General features: G+C 39.0%; 1 protein-coding gene across 2 annotated transcripts; it reads right to left on the reverse strand.

The window, feature by feature from the left end:
* Positions 1-478: 478 nt before the first annotated feature.
* fam219ab (family with sequence similarity 219 member Ab) lies at positions 479-13,383 on the reverse strand. 2 transcript variants are annotated; one of them, XM_057832751.1, is made up of 6 exons: positions 13,131-13,374; positions 11,966-12,065; positions 10,413-10,518; positions 7,470-7,550; positions 7,345-7,399; positions 479-5,296 (listed from the first exon to the last, which is right to left on the reverse strand). In XM_057832751.1, the coding sequence occupies exons 1-6, from the start codon at positions 13,206-13,208 to the stop codon at positions 5,138-5,140; spliced, it is 579 nt and encodes a 192-aa protein (XP_057688734.1). In that variant the 5' UTR covers positions 13,209-13,374; the 3' UTR covers positions 479-5,137. The 2 variants fall into 2 exon arrangements, with proteins under 2 accessions (XP_057688734.1, XP_057688736.1); XM_057832753.1 differs by lacking the exon at positions 479-5,296 and adding an exon at positions 5,865-6,067 and having other exon boundaries at positions 13,131-13,383.
* Positions 13,384-22,804: the final 9,421 nt, after the last annotated feature.

A 22,804-nucleotide genomic window follows, 5' to 3' on the forward strand; every position in this document is an offset into this window, starting at 1 on the left:
GGTAGGGACAATATGGCATAACCTGCATGTACAATTGTTGCTGGGGACGGGACATTCTTATTGATCAATGTAAAATAAATTTGTATTGACTTATACCAACTTTTATGTGTATTGGTTAAGCCTACACGGTTCAATTCAAACCTTTGTTTTCAAAAATTACTAAAGAAACATTTTGAAAACATGCAGGAAAAATGTGCGGATTTAATGAGCAAATTTAAATTGCATTATTTGAACTAGATTATATTAACATAACGCTAAATACAAGCTTGTTAATCATAACTATTCAGGAATGCAAAAAAACAAACAAACATTTGAAATAAATAAACTAGGGCTGTCAAACGATTAAAATTTTTAATCAAGTTAATTACAGCTTAAAAATTAATCGTAATTAATTGCAATTAATCACAATTCAAACCATCTATAAAATATGCCATATTTTTCTGTAAATTATTGTTGGAATGGAAAGATAAGATGGATATATACATTCAACATATGGTACATAGGGACTGTATTTGTTTATTATAACAATAAATCAACAAGATGGCATTAACATTATTAACATTCTGTTAAAGCGATCCATGGATAGAAAGACTTGTAGTTCTTAAAAGATAAATGTTAGTACACGTTATAGAAATTTTATATTAAAACCCCTCTTAATGTTTTCGTTTTAATAAAATTAGTAAAAATTTCAATCAAAAAATAAACTAGTAGCCCGCCATTGTCGATGTCAATAATTACTTACACAATGCTCATGGGTGCTGAAGCCTATAGACCCCACTCACATGACGTCACAACCACGCCTCCGCGCCATATTGTCCGTCAGCTCATCGTGTTTACGCATTACCGCTACGTAAATTCCTCCTATTATGGCGTGTTTTTCTGCTTGTTAACATTAATAATCAAAATGGTGAAGGCGTGTGTGGCGGTTGGTTGCAGTAACAGAGAAGATAGACGGAGACACTTGAAGTTCTACCGTATTCCGAGAGACCCGGAGAGGAGAGCGAGATGGACTGCTGCAATTCGACGAGAAAACTTGGCACCAAACGATCACCACAGATTATGTAGTAGTCATTTTATATCTGGTAAGATGCATTTAATATATAATTAGAGGGTTCTGGGCTGACAACCACAATTAAGATCATTGTGGAGCTAATCGCCGACAACATACAGTTTCAAATTCAAGATGCTTATTTCTTTCACCATCATTATTTTTTGAATAATATTTAGCTGGTAACAAGTGAAAGAAGCTGGCCTCGTCTACGGATCATCAGTTAAACAAGGGTGTCCAAACTTTTTGCAAAGGGGGCCAGATTTGGTGTGGTAAAAAGGTGGGGGGCTACCTGGGCTGATTTACATAGAACAATACATTTAAAGAAATTTTAGCAAGCCCTTCTGTGTGTAACATTTGCTTTATTATTATTTTTTTAAAATTTCTAATTTCAACAATCTCGCCTTTGTGGCGTTCTCTTTCGACCCTTGGGCTCTTGCGAAATATCGCTGCTTTGAAATTAAATTAGCTTCAAGTTGCTTTAATTTCTTGTTGCGTATCTTCCGTCTTGTCGTACATGTCAACGTGTCTTGTTTGGTAATATCGCCTCACATCGAACTCTTTGAAAACAGCGACTATCTCTTTGCAAATGAGGCAGACACAGTTGCGTATTTTATTGAAGAAATAGTCCAATATCCACCTATCCTTGAAGCGTCGCAGTCAACTTTTTTTTTTTTATTGATTGTCGCCATTTTAGAAAATTGGAAGGGTCACACGGGGTGATGTTGCTTACAGTGCTGCTCTTAAAGTTTTTCAAACTTTCGTGAGAATAGGCTGATTTTGTGTGGCCAAGATAGTTGTAGATATCAGGGTAGCAGATGTCAGGCAGAGACGGCGAAGACAGTGGGTCGAAAAATATCGATTTAGGCATCAAATATGGATCTGGCGAATGGATAGACTGAAGCTTTTCCACATAACGCCTTTTATGCAACGCATCCAATGAGTTCACAGCGTCTGAAAGCACCGGGGCTTCCATGAATTGCACTATAAATTGTATGACAAATTGAAACCATTGAGAATACGGATAAATAATGATGGACAATATGGTGGTCGGATACAGCGACACGTCATTGTGTGATGTTGGTGAGTGGGGTCTATAAAATCAGTCGCACCCAAGCGCCAGCAGAGGGCGGCAAAACTCCATAAAACACAATTAACGTGGGCATTTCACTATACTGTCATTTAAATCTGTCTGAGCGGGGCATGTGCGTTAATTGCGTCAAATATTTTAACGTGATTAATTTTAAAAAAATAATTGCTGCCCGTTAACGCGATAATTTTGACAGCCCTAAAATAAACATAAGACCACTTAACATTGTCTAAATAAAGAAATTCAATATAACTGAAAAAAACTCTTTTTCAGGGAATAACAAAAAAATCAAATGGAGCCGTCCTTCAGGTAAAACACTACTACTTTTGTCCACCAGCACAGCCAAACTCAACAAAAAAAATGAAAGCTCCTGTGGGCTGCTTTAAGACCACATACATAAAATATAAAGTAAAATTGGGGAGAAGGGGGTAAAACTCAGTTCATTACATTTCTCACAGTTTAATTAACATTAACAGTAGAAAACACATACAGGAGGACACTTCTCTCTAAGCAGCTACCAGCTCGAGTTTTGCAGGTTAGCAAGTTCATGCAGCAAAATTAGTGGTGTGTTCCCCACTTCCACAACATTTACATCGTTTTATATTTCTTACAGTGGTTGCTGCTGGCCGGAAAAAAACGTCTAATATTGCTAATATCTGATGTCTGTGTGTGTGTGTGTGCGTGTGTGTGTGTGTGTGTGTGTGTGTGGGGGGGGGGGTCAAGTCATCAGCCAATCAAATGTGCGTTTAGGAGGGAAAAAAACTGACCGTCATATTCAACAAGTAAAATGAGGTACATGTAAGTCTGAACATAATGAAAATAATTCACTTATATAATGGTGGGGTCAATTACAACAATTAAACATATGTAAATTTGAGCATCCAGAAAAGTTGGTAGTGTTTTGTCCCTACGCAAATCTACGCCCTTGTATCCTTTATATACATAAAGTTAATCCAAGAAGGATTCAAACCTGGGTCTTGTTACTGACAGAGTGATGCTTAGACAACTAAGCTAAACAGTCTGGCTAACCATGCTGTTGCATGCCAATCGGAGTGAGGCTATGGCTAAATTAGCACAACGTTTCAAGATAGCTTAACACAAATTTTCACACAAAATTCTGCTTACTCCGAAATCTTTTTTTCCCCCAAAACCTGATTATTCACATCAGATTTAATTAAGTTGACAGTGGTAACATGCTAAAATGAGTCACGAATATTCACAGTGTTAGCGAAGAAAACTCGAGCTGTGCTTGCTTAAAATCTTAAATTAGCATAGCTTTTTTTGGAAGTTTTTTTTTTTTATACAGTACAGAAGCAAAGGCAATGCTAATGTTCCAATAGCTGTGTGTTTATTTTGTGTTTTCATGAAGCACATGTAACAATAATGTTAAATACCATAATGGACATTTTTACGGCACAAAATGAATCAACACATGGCTTAAGGTACAAAAATAAAATCAAGTTATAGCATTTTCGTTGGAATATTGTAACACAAATAATACCCACATCTTGTTAATTTGTTTGTACTTAAGGCAACTCTAACTGCAAACCAGTCAATTCATGGATGGGAGTTAAGCTGTGAGTCTCAAAGTTTTCAACTAACTATTCACAAGATTGGCATGGGAGTTACAATATTTACAATACATGCATGCGCGTGTGTGCAGAAAAAGGAATCAAATCCCTTTCATGTCTGATGACGGGCACTATAAAATGTACGAACTTTGATTTGGTGAAATGACATGGAATCATGTATCCTTTGGCCGCAAACCATCATGTATATGATCTCCCATTTAAAAAAAAAAAAGCTCAACACTTCAGGGGAAACTACCACTTGTGTGTACAAGAAAAAGGCCCATAAAGGTGAAAAATAAATTGTGCAAATTTAAAATTATCCAACACACATGCCAAGAAGGGAAGAAATGAAATGTGCAAATGCTCCTTTTTATCTTCCCTTTTTCACTTAATTAGTCCAGTCATGCTACATGGCAACCTTGTACAGTACAATTTTGCAGTTTGGAGCCCCAGCACTGCAGTGTTTTAGCTTCTTCCACACAAAATAACAAAACATGTTAACCCTTTCAGGGACACTGGTCACTACAGTGGACAGCTATTCAAAAGTTTATCCCTTTATAGAGCACATGACTATTTTTGGTCATTTATTTTATTTTTTTACACTTATAAATAATAATCATTTGTCCAATAAAGGGTTACTTTATAGGGTAAATGATTATTTTTGGTCATTAAAAAATATTAGCAATTATCATTATTGTATTATCTTTTTCAAGTTATTAACCATTATCATATTTTTTTTAAATATTTTTTTTTTATAATTACACATTAATACAATGTTGATAAAAATTTTATGAAATTAAAATGCATAAGCACGCACTAGTTATTGTCCAAAGTAACACTCTAAAGTTTTTTTTCTTTCATCGTGTTTAACTGATTGCAGGTGATAGGCATACAATTCATTTAAACTTGGAAGACCAGCTGTAAATGGTCATGTGTCAGTGGCATTGACAGTGTAGGTGTCCAATCTATTAAAATGGTTTGGTGGACGCCGCATGGCGTCAATGGCTGCCAATGACTTAAATTGGTGTTAAAAAGGGTTTAAAAAAAAAAAAATCATAATTTGTGCATGAAAGGGTTAAAGTCTCGATGAAAACAACAACAGTAGTTCAAATTGTAAACCATATTTCAGGTAAACTGACTCAACAATATCATCATGTTACATCACGTTGAGGAGATGCACATATCCTACCATAGGAGGAAAACACCAGCATTCATATACAGTATATTATAAGTATACTCATAAAAAGTTAGGGATTGACTATTTTCACTTTATCCCATCTCACACTTTTGATGTAAACGACTGGATTGGTCATTTCTAATCTAGTACAATTTAGTTGGAACTCAATGTTCTCACTCTTGATAGCGATGAAAAGTGAGCAGATGAACATCGGGGTTATGTTGTGCAGAGAGAGGAAGGAGGGGGCGTGGTTACTGGATTTGACAGGTGGTGGAGGGCGCCGCCTGGCAGCAAATGCAAGTGGGGTTGACCGATTTGGGTGGGATCAGATCCAGGTCCTCGTCATCCGGTATCTCGTCCAAACGGTAACCGTCCTTCAACAGCTGGATGTTGAGATCTTGGTTGATTTGCTACAAGATACATGAGGAGCAGGCAAGTCTTGAGGCTTACAAAAAGAAATTGCATGGACTGGAGAATGATTCGTCGTCAGTTGTGGATCTTTTTTCCTAATCTCCTGAGGCAATGTTTACCTTGGTAACATGTTCAAAGGATTTTCAATTGTTTATGAGCATAGAATAGGAGTGCCACAATTAATCCAATAATTCATAATTAACCTATTACACTGGGGAACAATGTAATCAGGGTTCCTAAACAAGGTTTGAAACTAGGGTTAAGGTTTCAAATTAGGATTAGGTTTTTAATTCAAGGTTTTAAACTAGGTTTAGGATTTCAAAGTAGGGTTTCAGACTAGGATTATGGTTTTAAAGTAAGGTTTCAACCTAGATTTAGGCTTTCAAATTAGGATACAAATCTGTAAAAAGAGAAAATCAACTTTTTTCTTCAGTTTCAAACCACTAGTGATGTGTCGGTCGCGAATGAGCCGGTACAAAGAGCCGGCTCTTTGAAGTGAACGAAGAGAGCCGGCACAACACCGGCACCCTCCCTTGAGAGCCGGCTCTTTATTTTCCGTCCCTCTCACCCTCCCTCCCTCTCTCTCTCTCTCTCTCTCTCTCGCGCTCGCTTTCTCACGTGTCTGAAGCGAGGTGTGGCAGTGGCTCAGGTGAGGGAGTGCCTTGCGCAGAGAGGAAGAAAGGAAGAGAAAGGGGAGGAGCCAGGGGCTTGGTAGTACTGCACGCCACGCCACGGAGTGCACGCCACGCTGAGCACCGTCCGTCGCGCAGCTTCAAGTGCACAGCCACAGACACACAGGAGGAGGAGGAAAAGACGACAGACAAACGCGGTTTGTAGGCCTTCAAAATGAGCCGAAAATGCAGTAACATTTGGAGACATTTTAATTGGTCAGATGACAATAGGGCAGAATGCCGTGTCTGCAAACTTAACCCCTTGTAGCCTAATGCATCACATTTGTGTATCACTTAGAATTTCATTATTTTGAGACGCTAATTTAAAAATTGGAATTTCTTTTTTAATTAAATGATGGATGCAAGTCAACACATGCATCTGCAGGTTCCATGTGGGAAAAAAAATCTGGATTTAGCTAAAAGACTGGACAAATAATGACTGAGAGAAGGAGCCGGATCAGTCCGTTCAAGTTGAAGTATTTAGTTTTCTTGAATGCAATTTTAAAATAAAGCAAGGAGTAGCTTATGTTTGTTAAAATAAAGCAAGGAGTAGCTTATGTTTGTTTAGTTCGCTGCCACTGTTGCAGTTACCACTCACTATTTTTGTTATGATGCAGCATGTTTGATTGTTGTTGGTTGAAGTTTAATTTTGTTGCTTGTTTATTGTTTGGAGCCATTTTAATGTTCAATAAAATAAGTAAAAACCCTTTTCTTTGCTTGATAATTGTTGCTATTTGCAGTCAGTAGAGTGTAATATTTAGTTTACCAAGTAATTTATCAAAATATATGCTACATTTGTCATAAATATTTAGAAGAAAAGCTAAAGTTAAAAGAGCCATTTGAGAGCCAAAAAGAACCGGCTCTTTTCACTGACCCGATCCAAATGAACCGGATCACCGAAAAGAGCCGAAAATCCCATCACTACAAGCCACTGTTAGGGTTTCAAAGTAGGGTTTAAAACAGGGTTGTCAAACCAATTTAACAAAGGGCCGCAGTGGGTCCTGCTCTTTGTTCCAACAGATCCAGCACAGACAGTTCAACCAATGAGGTTTCTGCTAAAACAAGCAGCACCTGACTGCAATCAGTTGATTACACTTGTTAGACACCAGATTGGTGACCGGTTTGACACACGTGGTTCAAAACCTAAATTAGGGTTTTAAAATATTGATTCAAACTACAGTTTGGGTTGTTATTATATATAATTAATAAAAGTCTTCTGAAATGTGCAAACTAACTCAGCATCCTCCTTCTTTCTCGAACAATCGTTTTGTTGTCATGGCGCATGCCTCACTTGCAGCCAGCTATTACGCAATGCTTAAACCGAGACATTTTACTCTCAGAGACTAACAGAGTCTTGTTGCGATGTGAGAACTTACCTCAGCAGAGGAGTATCCTGACGACGAGTATCTTGACATGTCGAAGTCATCGTCGCTGAACAAGAGCAACTCGTGTGAAGCGTGGCTTCTATTAAGCAAATGTGAGACATGTTTGTGGAGCTCACCTGTCTGTGTCTAATGCAACCAAGGGCTTCTCATCGGGACTCTGGTCTAAAGAGGAATAGCCTTTGTTGGGCACCACCAACCTGTGCAGGAAAACCAACATTTATTAAAGATAGAGTGGCATAAAATGGGATATGAAAGCAATAGAAGAGGAGGAATATCATATAAACAACAAAATGATTAGAGTGAGCGAGAAGACCGATGAGTGTCTCGGAAAGCCTCAATCAATGAAACCCTTCCTGTTAAGAGCCCATGTGACAGACCCACATAATGGATGGGAGATAGCATCTTCAGTTCAATTCAAGGAAACATCAGACTGGAAGATGAGAATAGGCCAGTACATGCAGGTCAATTTCTATCATTGCATATATATTGCATATCATTGCAATGGCGTGTTTAAAGGTCTTAACAAAAAATTAAAACCAAAATCAATCAGGATTCTGCAGCAAGAGTCAAGCAAAAGGACCATTCATCACCGGTCGTGAAATCACAAGCAACTCGCTTCCCGTGAGTCAAATGTTAGACTATAAAATCTTGCTGCTGGTCTACAAAAGACTTCATGGCCTTGGACCAAAATACATGCTGGATTTGCTTGATCCATATGAAGCATCCAGACACATTAGGTCATTTGAAACTGATTCGTTGTGTGTTCCAAGAACAAGAACCTTGAAAGGAGTGACAGCATTCGGTTATGATGTTAATCAAGAATGACGACAACGAAAATTTTTCGTCGACGAAAAATTTCTTCATCTCGACGACGACCTAAAAACATGGTTTGGGAGACTAGAACATAACGAAATGAATGCCAGTTTTCATCAGACGACACGAAATTGCAACATAGTTTCTGTCATATTTTCAAAATGCGTGACATTTTAATGTTGTACGTAGAGTATATCAGCTCGCGTCGTAGCAATGTTTGGGTCATGTCACTCATGTGAGATGTGCTGCGCCTCTCCCTCACTCTCCTCACTGGTTAGGATGTGTTTCAAACTAGGCTGCACTCCATTTTGCTTGTTTGGAAACACATGGTAATGATGCTTTAGCCTTTAAAAGTATGTGCTGAGTGATCATCACACACTGAATGTAACTCATCGCGTTAGTATAGCATTCCCGTTAGCATTAGCATCAACTCAAGCGTGGAGAGCATCTTCTTAAACGCTCTGACTTTTTTTTTTACATACAGTTAATGGCTTCTAGGTGGGTTGAATTGAAAATACTGTACTGCTTTTCTTGCTGAGTGTGTATTAACATAACAAAGTTGGCGTTGTCCTTGTAGACAATATGTGCTCGCCTGTCTATGTTCATTTGAAATTGGTTGAAACCTTTACGTTATTTTTGGACTAAAACTTTTGAATGTTACAGACGAAAACACATTTTGAGTACTATAATTTTCGGACTATAAGGTGCACCTGACTATAAGCCGCCACCCATCAAATTTGACACGAAAACGGCATTTTTTTCATAGATAAGCTGCACCGGACTATATGCCGCAGCTGTCCTCACTGTATTAGGGGGTATTTACAAGAAAAAACATTAACCGGTAACACTTTATTTGACAGCGGCTTCATAATACTGTCATAAGACCGTCATTATTATAACATGACACTAGGCATGTGCCGGTATGAGACGTATGACGGTATAACGGTATGATAACCTTAAGCAAAAATATCATGGTATCATGGTATTCCAATTACAGCTCCAAAACGTGTTACTTTGAGATATCCGAGTTTAGGGCTGCAGCTATCGATTATTTTAGTAGTCGATTAATCGATGAACCATTTTGTTCGAATAATCGAGTAATTGGATAAGGAACATAAAAAATTAAAATACCCGAGCTTAGCCTCAAACGGTGTAAATGAAGATCTATGTACAACAAAAGAACAGCTGCTAGATACAGTAAAAACGCTGGGGTTAACTCTCCTAGCTATGTGGAAACATTCATGACTGTGTTTACTAACCTTTAATTTTGTATAAATGCGAAATCATATGGAGGTATTGCCTCTTCTGAATCTACCCTCTGCAAACATCTTTTACATGTCAGTTGGCCCTCCATTAGTTAACTCATTGGCTGCAATTGACAGTAAATGTCAGACCAGAGTTGCTTGAAAAATGAACTGTTTTTACAATGACTACACAGAACCGTTGAAATATTACCATTTACAACACTCAAACAAAGAAAACACATCAACAACCTTCCTACTAGGGGTGGGAACTTCTGGGTACCTCACGAAATGAAACGTTCTGCGATTCAAGGCTCACAACAACGATGATCTCACAATTTGGCGATACAACAATTATCAGTTCATGAGACAGGCAATTATTCTAGGATGTTCTACAAAACAAGTAATCAACAGAAAAACAAACTATTATTTGGAATGAGTTTATCACAAGCAGACGTCCAATCCAATTGTACTGGGAGGCGCATGAAGCATTCGCTGCCACCCTCCCAGTAGTACAAATGGATTAGACGTCTTTGGCAGCTAATGCCTGGCAATGACTTAATTTGGAGTCATTTCACGTCATTTCCTGTTGATTTTCGATCACTCCCTTTTTGTTTTGGGGCATTCCTGTTGATTTTGGATTACTGAAAAGGAAGTGACTCAAGAATGTTCCCAAATGACTAGGAAGTGAGTCAAAATCAACAGGAAATAAACTGTAAATGTCCTAAAATATATTCACGCCACTACTTCCTACTCTTCTTACGGCTTTAACGTCTCTTCATGTATTAACTCATTGGCTGCCATTGACAGCAAGAAACGTCCAATCCATTTTGACTGGGAGGGCAATGGCACTCACACATGATAATTCAATGCCTGTTGAAATGGATTGGATAACTTTTGTAGTCTATAGCAGTGAATGATGTAAGAAATGTTTGTTCTGAACCCTATTCATTAAGAGAAGTAGCCAGAGCCAAAATCTGTCCGTCATTCAGTCATTGTGCTCACCGTGTTCTGGCCATGACGTTGTTTTTCTTAGGCTGATTGTTGACTGGGCTGCCCACACTGTTGCTATTCTTCAAGGAGCCCTTCCTGGCCAGATCTCTCTGTTTCTCTGCACGACACAAACAAGACATCAGCTTCAATAGAGAACTAACAAGAAATGAAGGTCAGCGCGCTTGGTTTACATGTCACACACTCTTGAGCTACCAGCATAGTCTTTTTGCAGACTTGAAAAGTTTTTCCACCGCCCTCGTGTAGCTACTTGCGATCTGAATGAGATTAGCATAATTCAACAAGCGTTGTTCTCATTCCTCTCGCCACTTTGTGATAATTCAGCATTTTTACCATAATGTAATACTAGTCTGACAATTTTTCACTTTTATATAAATTCGGGCTGCCACAAACAATTATTTTGATCATCTACTTTCGAGGACAACAACATTTAGTTTTCACCCCATTGTATTTATATCTATATATTCTTAATTTTAAATAGAAAAAGTAAAAATAAATGAACAAATAAATATTATCTTAAAATTAAAATATATTGAAAATTATTTTTATAAAAAGAATAACATAACTACAAATTTTGAAGTAAAAATAAGATATATTTAATTTTATCCCTTTAAAAAAAATCTTTTTTTTTTTAAATACATTTCAAAATAAGATATGTACTTTTTTGTTTGATTAAAATGTAAAATAAAAATGAAATACATATCTGCAAATAAAAGGCACAAAAAGACGTTTTAAACAATTTTGAGGATGTTTTTTTATTTTTAAAAAAATCAATAAAAAATAAATTAATTGAGAGTACATTTGCAGTTTTTCCAGTTGTTTTTCAATTTAAAGTGTTTTTCATCATTCTCAATAAATAACTACAAACAGAATAAGTTCTTTTTTCCTTTTTTCTTCTTTTTCACACCCCAAAAATATTGATTTAGAGAATTAAGACTCTCCAAAAAGGAGAGTTTGGAGCATTTTCAAGTCATCAAAGTCTTTAAATGATTAATCTACATCAAAATTTGATAATCAGTTGTCGAATGATTGTGGCAGCTCTAATCCTGGATTAGCTCTTGTTTGTCACTAAATTTGTGCGTATTAGCAATGACAAGCTAATTCAGAAGTGTTTCCCGTGAACTTTTCAGAATGTTGGTGACGTCGCAGTTTTTCAATAACTTTATTCCAAAGGTCACGGAATAATCAAGCCTGTGTCGTAAAGAACATCGGATGATAGCTCTGACATTCTGATTAGACTGAATACAATTAAGTGTGACTGCAGCCATAATTCTTACTTTATTCTAGTGACGCTGCACTATCCAGACACATTTGGCGGAAGCTTAGACTAACCTATGTGAGTGACAACCTTTTAAAAAAAAGACTGACAGCTCAGTGCTGGACTCCATCCAAGGTGCTGTACAGACTCTTAAAAGACGTGTGTATACGTACTGTATATTTATAGCAACTAAACATCATTAGATTGGTTTGAGCCTCTGGGAGAGAAAATAAAGCAGACATTGCTAAAATGTTGGCATATGTTTTAAAAACATACTTTTAATTCTCACCTATTTTCATCTGCAGAGGGGACGGCTTGTAGTTGATTGTAACGGGTTCCCCCTCTCTCGTATCTGAGTCGGCCTCAGAAGTCGTAGATGAGGTTGGGTCCTGGCGACATTAACGCAAATATATCCATTATTTAAGCAATTGGCTGCCATTGACGGCACTCAACATCCAATCCATTTTGACTGGGAACGTTCATTCGCCCCTCCCAGTCAAAATGGAGTGGATGTGGAGTGCCGTCAATTGCACTCAAACATGAGCATTCACATTGAGTCCTTCAAGCTTCAATGAATTTGATATCTATTGTAATCAATGGCAGGTAATGGGTTAATTGTTGGTCACTTCCTTGTTCAATTTGGAGTACTTCATTTCAGGTCAAATTTGACTCATTTTCTGATTATTTGGGGGGATTTCTGGGTCACTTCTTGCAATTTAGGGGCACTTCCTGTACATTTTGGAGCACTTCCGGGTCACTTTCTGTTCTTTGGTCCCTTCCTGGAGATTTCTGCGTCACTTTCTGTTGATTTCAGGTCACCCTCTGTTAATTTTGACTCATTTTCTAATGATTTTGGGACATTCACGGGTCACTTCCTGGTTTTGGGCACTTTACATTTTTCATTTGTCATTGTCATTTGTCAAAATTAAAATCTATTGAGTTGAGATTTTAGTATCATGACAACAGCATTGGTCCCTTGCAGTATCATTTTGATATAACCTGATGGCGAAAATAAAGCTAAACATACATTTGTGATGCGGTTACATGAGTCACTTCAATCTAATGTTCATCATCATTGTCTTGTTTTCTATTTGATTTGATTTTTAGCTAAAAGCTATAAACGTCATTAGAGGCCGGAGGAAATTGAAGGTGGATGCTGGTGATGATGTGGATGGACCGGACGGATGCTGCTCTCAACACACAATATTGGACGGAGGAGCACAACCCATCCGTATTTAACATAAAACACCTAATTACGGTCACGCTGTTCACAGTATATATAGAAATTATATATTAATGTGGTTGTTTTCAAAATAGCGACACCTTGTCGGAACGTGAATGCATCATTTATATGACTAGCAAGGCCACACGCGTTAGCAGCTGGATGGTAAATGTGTATTATCGACTTCTCGGCACAAACCACGAGTGGAAAACAACCTGACATGCCGACGTACCAGCGGCTGCATCTCCGCTTGCATCTCCGCCTCCTGCACAGCATTGGGCACTTGGAATCGGTCGATTTCCTCCATCATGTCGCCTCCAATTCACCAAGCGAGACGACGAGGACGCGTTTGTAGGATGCCGATGTTAGACGCGAAAGAAGAAGACCTGCGCTCCCGCGGAGGCGAGCTTCATCCCAGCTGGTACCAACGTCGACGCTGCTGGTGGGGTGACCGCTGGACCACCACCCACTTCCGGTTGTGGGCCAAGCTCAGGCACGGGGACTCAGCAGAGGCCCTTGAACGCCTCATTGACAATCTTTTGGTAGTAATTTTTTCCTTAATTGATTTTGCACCAACGTTTCATTCCTATTGAGATGAGTTAAATTTTCTTGATTTTAATAGGAGGTTGATTTGGATTGATATATTGATTGGTTAAGCATAACTGTACACAAGTCAATCAAAATGTAGACCGTCTTCCTTTGGATATGCCATTTTATTTAAAAAAATAAAAATAAGTGTTTGCTCAAAGGTCTATGTCTCGACGGACAAATCGTCCAAAATATCAAATTTACTTTTATTTTTTTTAAATAATTATTATTATTTCTGCTTTAAATTAAATGTAATGGAGTCATTAATAACTAACACATTTTCCGTTTAGTTGGGTGGACTTTATTAGTTCTCGCCTTTTTCTGTGTGAATGTCAGACTCGGGTGAGACATTAACTTGACGTTCTGAACGGGACAAGTCGCATAGAAGTGGACCATTTCAAATCCGATGTGGGTCACTTTTGTATGTGGTTTAAATACGATCTGGGCCACATTTTTTCAGAATTTCGCAGCGGTCTGAATTGACAAGCCTTCCAAATCGGAATTCATGCAGCAATTACGTCATCAAAGAGCGAGAGAGACAGGGCGCTCCGGAAGCGTTGCAGCTGTGCATAACCGCCTAGCTTGCCTTGAACACTGCTTTTGGGGAACGGTCGGGCTTGACAACAGTCATGAAAAAATTTAAATGGGTTGAGGATAAGCCTGGGAATGCTCGCTTTTCTCTCTGCTCTATATGAGCAATATTTCAAGATTGCTTACACGGCCGAGAGTCGGGGCAAACTGTCCGTATGTGTGTGTGTCATGCACGGACAGTGCATGTATGCTATCGAGCCATATAAACTATGAATATAAGCCTAAACGAGGATTATTTATGTCTGTTGTTTGTGTCCTCTTTTTGGAAATCAAAATATGGTCTCCCTGGAATGACAGATGACAGCCAGTATGTGTGGTCATTTGTTTTGATGTTTCTGTGCATGCGGGTCTTCTTGCTCAGCGCATGTCTGACTGTGAATTAGTGTGCATGCGTAATACTTGAATGGACAAAGGCAATCTGAACGGGCACACCAAAAAAACAGATATGACAAAAAATCGGATTTGTGCGTTAAGACCTGCGGTATGAACCTAGCCTTAGTGTCATTGAGCAAGATACTGAACCCCACGTTGCTCCTGGTGCTGCGTCACCATGTGGATGGCGAGATAGTGCAAAGCGCTTTGTAGGCCTTGAAAGGTGGAAAGGCGCTATACAAGTATAATACCATTTACCAAATTTGACGGGATGATTGTGTGTTTTTATGACTTTGTCAGTGCAATTAATCACACAGCAGTGTTGTCTCCCGTCGTCATTTAAATCCTCAATTTAGAGACGAACACCACCAGGCCTTTGATCAAATTGTGTCAGACTTTTCAGACAATCTTCTCAGACAATCTCGGCAATGATTGTCACATCGTCCAAAGAATAGATATTGCATGGTATCATGTCATGTCATTAGTAAATTAGTAGATTTTACTTTACTTTTTTTAAATTGTCTTTTATTTGTTTTGTTTTATCAGTTTATGTAGTGATCTTGACTACACTGTGAAAGTGCTCAATAAAACAAATTTATTAATACATTATTATTGACTGCCCTGTTGTGTCTAACATGGCAAGTAATATATTAACGAAAGTGACTGTATAAAAACCAGTGTTGCCACAGATTACTTGAAAAAGTAATTTAATTGCTGATTACTGATTACACCTAAAAAAAGTAGTGATTTACTGATTACTTTATTATCAAAGTAAATAAGTTACTTTAAAAGGAATTTATCAGTTACTTTTTGCCCATTTGTCCCACTTTGCCGCCTCAATGTAAGAATGACAACAGAAAAAGGTCACCACATGTAACTGACTTTACGATGATTGAATTTAAAGGGGAAGATCCAAAATTTTCACATAAGGCTTAATCTTCGAGTTGGCGGCGGTTTAATTAGTCGATGGAGTTGATTTCAACCACCATTGACTCGCGATAGCTTAGCCACTCCAAGCCCTGTAACTGACAATTAACTTACAAACTGCATGGAATTTGTTGAAATCAACTCCACTGACTAATTAAACCCAGCTGACTCGAATATTAAGCCTAATATAAAAAAATCTGAATTTCAGGTCAGAGTTTAGGGTTAACAGCATATCAGTGCCAAATCAAAACAATGCAAATTGACTGAAAAATAAACAACAACACAGAAATGAATTGCACAGTGCAATAAACACAAAGGTGGGGGTGGGCGCGGAAGTACCGTACACACTCAATTTGGCCATAAAACGTGGTGGCAACTAAACACTTTGCACTCAGTTGGACTTACAACACATCCCAAATATACTAAACGAACATGTCACCTCACGGCATAAATGTGCAACACGAATATGATGTAAACAATGCTTGCCAACTTGGAGTTATGACTACCTGTCGTTGGAACGGCAAAGCTACGAAATGGCCGCACATGTAGGGAGTCCAACCTATCGCCGGAACCATCCAGAATGAAGGAAAAATACTCACGTTCATTTATGGACGTACACAGATCAACATTTCCTTCCACATCTCAACATGTGGCTGCACTCGGCTTAAATTTGCACCCGCGGTGGCAGCCTGGCACACGCCTTTCTCAGTCCGAACACACTTAGCGCGTGTGACTCGAGACCAAAACAGGAAGTAACTGTCTGTACTTACCATGGAAACGAACATGTAGCGGGAACCTTTCTAAGCATTTTCTCTCAAAATGCTCTTCGTACATGACTACAATATTCTTTATTCTACATACATTATGAGGCAATAACAAAATAGTAATGCACAGATACTAAGGAAACTAACTTTAATCAGATTACTAGGTGGGAAAAATGAACGCGTTAGATTACTCGTTACTAAAAGAAAGTAATCAGATTCCCCTGAGCTCGTTTTAGGACACCTACTTTACCCAGTCAAACTCCCCTCCTGCCACTGCCCTCAGAGTGGGTTGCGCGCCCAGCCCGCCTGTGGAAGGGAGCGCGGGGCGTGCTTGGGGCTGAGGGGCTGGGGGTGAGCCTGCTCGGGGCTCGCACTCCCCGCCTCACCGGGTAAGTGGAAAAGAGATAAGAGTAGTGGTATTTCACCGGCGGCGCCCCGGTGCGAGGCCCGTTACTTTACACAGTGAAAAATTGTAGAAAATCTAATACCAATTGGACGTCTGTCACAGTCAATAAAACTGAAACATGATTATTTACAGCCAGGTAAAAGGCACTTGAATTTTAAAATTCGAGTGAAAGCTTAAGTGTGCGTTGAATGGTGATTCGTCAAGTTGATAGATCGTGGTGATGCAAGTCCCAGTTGTTTTTGGCTGTGTATTCTGTTGAACGACAGAGGGCAGCATCGTCAAGCTTGTGCAATTTAATAGTCCAGTGAGGAATTTTACAAGCATGAATGTACTTTGTAGTTATAAATTTAGCCTGGAGACGGCAGTCGCGTTCTAAAATTTATTACTATTGGACCAGTTAGATCGCCCCCTCAAGATCTCAATTATGATTGACTTTACAGCTCTCTACCTATTATTATTTTTATATTTATTTTTTTTTTTTTAACCCATAAAATCCATTCATTTTACACATATTTATTGAAAATATTTATTTATTTTTCTCGCAGCCTGTTATTTTGTAGATTTTTGCCATGAGAGTTTGTTCCTTTGTGTTGTTTGTACTTTATATCTGGGAGCTAAAAGCTAAAATTTGCATTACTTCTGTTCTACATTTAACATTAAAAAAAAAACTTGTTTTGAGCTTTCTCTGTCTTTCACTGCCAAATCTCCCAGTTAGAATGTATTGGACGCCTACCAGGGACAAACAAAATAAAATTCACAGATGATTGGACTTCTATCACCGTCAATGGAACTTAAAGAGTTAAAAAGTCGGGTGAGCGAATGGGGGAAAAAATATTAAACCACATTCTTTGTGAAAAAAAACATCAGAGGTTTTATTTTAAGGCCATATTGCCTTGCCTTTAAACTAAAACTCTCTCAGGGGTTGCTCCTTTTAAACCCAACCATGATACTCATGGCAATTTAACAGCCATATGTAGTGAGACAACATGAATAATAATCACTTCTCTGCATGAAATGGAGCTAAAATTACTTTAATGACTCTTTGTTTGTGGGATCAGCGCTGGCAACTCTATAGGGTCCCTCGTTTTAACATCTGATTAAATGTGACTACAGTTATCAAATATTCATAGATAGGAAAAGTAACATCGCTACTACATCCACCCACTCCTTTCGCACCTCTTTGTGTTGGCATAAACATTGAATACTGGCCTTTGAGTGCACGCACACGCATGACCAAAAAGGAAGATTAACTTTGGATTTCTTTTGTGACGGTTTGACAGGCAGATGAGGGTTACGCAAGCCCTCCAGCGGTCCAGATGGAGCCGCAGATTACTGGCCCTATGTCCCATGTTTATTAGTAATCGCTAGGTGCTATTTCTCCCGTTTCTTACATAACGTGGCGGTGACTCGCTTTCATCTCAGCTCACATCGGACTCCCCTCGGAAATTGCCCCTCTTGAGATGTAAGGAAGCGGTGACTAATGGCAATTGCCTAATCTCACATCGCCACTAACATCATCCAGGCCGCACAGCTCTCTCCCAAGGTGGAGGGATTACAGTGCACTGGAGCAGAGGAAGAGATGAATGCTCATTTCTAATTTGCTTCCTTTGGTGCAGCAACGGAGTGAATCATAAACTCTTTTTCTTGCGCTGGGAATCAATAAGCCTTTATCAAGAGCAGCCCAGCAGTTCATCAGAACGTGCTGACCTTCAAAGCACAAATGCCACTTTGAAGCAGATCAGTGTGCTATGGCTCGTTTGCAAATATCTGGCCTGGGTCCAGTTATGAGGCAGTGCGGGAGGCCGAAGAAAGGGCAAGGAATCAGCAGGGACAGAAAAAGAAACTGCTGCAGAGTTGCTGCAATACTGTCAGCATATTTCCATATCATATAACATTACGTGATGTTCAAGACAGAAGTCGTAAGATTGCTGCCAGCTCTCTGAGTTCAAATGGATTGGACGTCTATCGCCGCCATTGGAACACAATGTGTTAATTTACGGTCATTTGTTTCGTACCATCACCTATCACTTATTTATCACTTACTTATATTTCGACGTTCTTCAATTAGTGCCGACCAGTTGGTTCTCGCACGAAGTTTGGCGACCATAAGATTCATAGTCTCCTAATAAAACCTGGTGGATTATCACTGGAAGTCCGTTTTTTGGGGTGGGGTGGGGGCGGGCTATAAAGAAATACCAGAAAGGCGTCAAATGACACCAAACGGACTACTTGGCTTTGTCAAACAATAGACCACTCAAACAAGCAATCAAGCAGCTTAGGTGTGAATTGTTCACTCTGGATAGCAGCAATTGGCATCTTGAATATTTGCATATCCAGACTTGTTAACTCCTGGGTTATTGTAAAAATGAGGAGAGGGACATGTGGCATGAAACTATGACTAGCATTCAGAACTGTAGCTAAACCAGACTGTCTAAATTTTAGGAAATTGAGTGTTAGAACATCTGGGACAAATCTCATCAAGCACCTTTACTTTTTCTTGACAAGTCCAACATTCAGTTGTCAAGGTTCACAGTTTATTATGTTGAAGCACACAATGACCAAAGAACTTTCCACAGCAACTCAAACAGCTGCTTTGTCACAGCAAACACAAGCTTCAGTATACAATACATACAGTGGGCAAACTGCAGCTTTTGGAATATGTATAAAGGTATTCCGCCCGACTGCCTGCCTGAGCGGTCCACTGTCCAACAAAGCCAAGGCAGCCCTGCACTGCAAACACTCAAGATGCTAATTGGAGCAATCCAACCTTGTGGTTTTGCGAGTGTGAATGGGAATGACTAATGAGGACCTCCGTGCTCACAAAAGATATGCTGATTAGGGTCAGATAACCCTTCTCTGGTTACAAAAGTGATTTGTATCAACTGATCCACCCTTGGTAGTTCTAGTGTTTTTTTGTATGACGATTGGGGATGAAACAATCCATTTGATTCGATTGATATACTGATTAGTTGAGCACAATCTGATTTAAATCGATTTATTGGCAAAATTTCTCCAATGTTTAAGCAACATAATTGTCAAAAAATACACGACACAACACACACAAGAATTCAAAATTGCCGTTCTGCCGTTGTTTTCCAGTGACGTGCGGTCAGGGGAGGCAGGTGAGGCAGAGCCTCACCTGTCATCATGACAAAAAAATAATTATAGCATCAAATTTATATTAATATTTGTCCATTGCTCTTTATGTATGACTCATTTCAAACATTTTTTATAGTCAAAATCGCTGAATTTGCCTCTTTCCTGTTCAAATAAAGAAAAGAAATGAGAGGTGCGGCAGCAACGAGTAAAGCCTCACCTCTGAATGCGCAATCCATAACAAACTAGGTTGATACATGGAATAGGAGCGTGCTGGTTGCCGTACAGCTGCATGTCGCCATTATAATGTTTCCAGATACGTTTGTTTGACCTGATTTTCCACAGTCTGGCTAATGTCTTTAACCCTTAAAGTTTAATGTTTGTTAGCAACATATTTAGTTTTGCTGATGGGAAATAAAACCGCAGTGAAAAAGCGCAGGTTGCGGCAGATAGTACTCTGCCGCACTGAAAGGGGGCGTACGTGAAACTGGACTTTCCGTCAAAAGTGGACGCGATTAACTCAACACCGGAGCTAAAAGGTTTGCTTCAAACTACGGGACAGAAGATAACTCGCGCTTTTCAGACGGACTGGTACACCCGAAAAGACTGGCTATGTGGCTGTCCTTCGAAAAATCGCCTTTGCTGCTTTCCCTGCCTTTTCTTCTCAACTTGTGCCAATGTCTGGACTAACACGAGATATTGTGACATTAAAAAACTACCACGAAGCCTCAGCAAACATGAGAGCTCGACCACTCACATTCAAAGCCTGATTGCTTTAAAAACTTTTGGAAGCTCAAGGATCGATTTGGCTTTGACGAACAGCGGAAGCTCAACGGTAGCATCCACAATGCTAAGGTAAAGGAAAACTGAAAGAGTTTGAAAGACCTCATTAATGCAACCTGCATCCTAGCCAAACAGGAGTTAACATTTTGTTGTAACGATGAGCGTGTAAGCTCTTCTAAACGTGGCATATATGTAGAACGATTACATGGTTTTGCTGAGAAAGATGAAAGGTTAGCTAGACATTTGGACACATCCACTGTGTTTTCTGGCTTGTCAAATAGAACACAGAACGATCTAATTGAAGCAATCCTCTCCATTGAGGCGGAGAGATTTTTTTAAAGTAAAGGAAAATAAGGAGGACTTTTACAAAAAGGGCGTAGGTTTGCATAGGGACGGTAGGGACATAACACTACTAACTTTTCAGGATGCTAAAATTGTCCCCATCAACGTTTAAGCAACCTTACCTTTTTTGCATGATATAATGTTCAGTTATATAGAGAATTTAGATCTTTCAATAGTTCCATATGTTGTAAGGATAGAATTGACCCTACCATTATTAAGTGAATTATTTTCATTATGTTTATGTTTGCTAATAAAAACCAGACATTTATTCAGGAAGTTCTCAAAATGTTTCTTTAGTATTTTTTTTAAAACAAAGGTTTGAATCAAACAGCGTATCATCTGAACCAATGCACGTAAAAGTTATTATCAGTAGATAAGTATATATTTTGCATTGATCATTTTGCCTATTAATTAATTAGGTTCATATACATGAGAAATGTGGCCCTTTGCCCCCTTCATCCAATCTGTTTGGTCTTATTAATGTCCCGTCCCCAGCAAAAAGTACCTACATGCAGGTTATGCTGTTATATCGTCCCTACGAATGTTGAGACCAAACCTATGCCCTTCCAAAGTAACGACGGTTTTTGTGGTGAAGGACAGGCGCAAGACCACAAAAAGTTTTCATTTCAATCCTATAAAAAAAAAAAAAAAAAAGAGCTTAGACTAATAGAATATTTAAAAACTAAATAAATAAAATATTATTTGTTTTTCTTTTCACACTTTTTGTTTAGCAATCTGTAATAAATTGATTAAAGTATCAGAATTGCAAGTTTTAAAAACAACTGAATATTTCACTAAAGGTCAGAATTGAATTCTGTGGTTTTGTACACCACTCTTTACTCTCATTTATGTTGCATGAATTATAGAATTGCGACGGCCAACACATTGAGGGTGTAGAGCAAATGCATGTTATTTTCTTACTTTTACGCATCGATAATATTTACCGTGTGTGCGTGTTTTGTGAAGAATGCTGATGAGATATGAAATAACCAGTAGCCAATTGAATAAGCTACCCTTTTTGGTTTATATATTTGGAAATCTGACACTAAAGGAGTCAGTGCCTCACCAACCATGAACCTCACTGTGCGTCACTGGTGTTTACACGACTATGATGTGTTGGGAAAACTGTGTGCACACGAAAGCGCAAAAGTGTATGAAACATCCAATTTGCCGATTTAGTATGCATTACCGATTTGTAGGTGGTATAAGTACAAGAATGCATGCATGCATGCGTGTCCGAACTCCCGCGGCTGATGGAACTTAGAAACTCATTTAATAAGAGAGGGGTGTCCCAACCCTTCTGCTGTTTACTCTTTCGTCCTGGTTAAATAGCAACATGGTGAAGCACATCACAGCTGTAATTAGAGAAGTGAATAGTTGAATTGATTCTTGAATTATGTCGAACACACATAGGCCATGTACAAGGTTGCTAGAAAATACACCAGACGCATCTTCGTTTCGGGTCCGGCACGGCTCTGTGTTGACTGCGTGCCCTACAGTAAGTCAAAAACAGGCAAAACATACCGGCTGAGCACGGCTGCAGTCCGCCAACTCCGTCCCATCGTAATGTGGCATTCAAAACAATGACAAACACACGGAATCTGTACTCATCAGAGAGGCAGAGAGAGAGAGTTGGACTTTGATTTGATTGAAAATTTTTTCCCCTATTTTTCTGCTTTTACCATGAGTTTGTGACACTATTTATTTACTGTTTTAAATTACATAACTTGCTTAAAAACTCCCCATCCATCCTTACAGTTTCTGCTATGGCATTCCATGGGTAATATTCTGATTGGATGTTTTCCGAGGCACCCTGAAGTGCACGCGACGATGATGTTGTTTTGTTCATGTGATGCAGGAGTGAGAAACAAAGACAGTCTACCGAGAGCAGGGCCTGCGCTAGCTATTTTGGTGCCCTAGGCATAAATGCTTTGTGGTAACACCCCCCCCCCCTCCCCCAGCCCCCCCATTCACCCCCTCCCCAACGATAGAAATGAACAATATCTGACATAATGTGGAAACAATGAATATGAAAGG

This window comes from Corythoichthys intestinalis, chromosome 3, assembly GCF_030265065.1.
Source record: "Corythoichthys intestinalis isolate RoL2023-P3 chromosome 3, ASM3026506v1, whole genome shotgun sequence".
Classification (NCBI taxonomy): Eukaryota; Metazoa; Chordata; class Actinopteri; order Syngnathiformes; family Syngnathidae; genus Corythoichthys; species Corythoichthys intestinalis.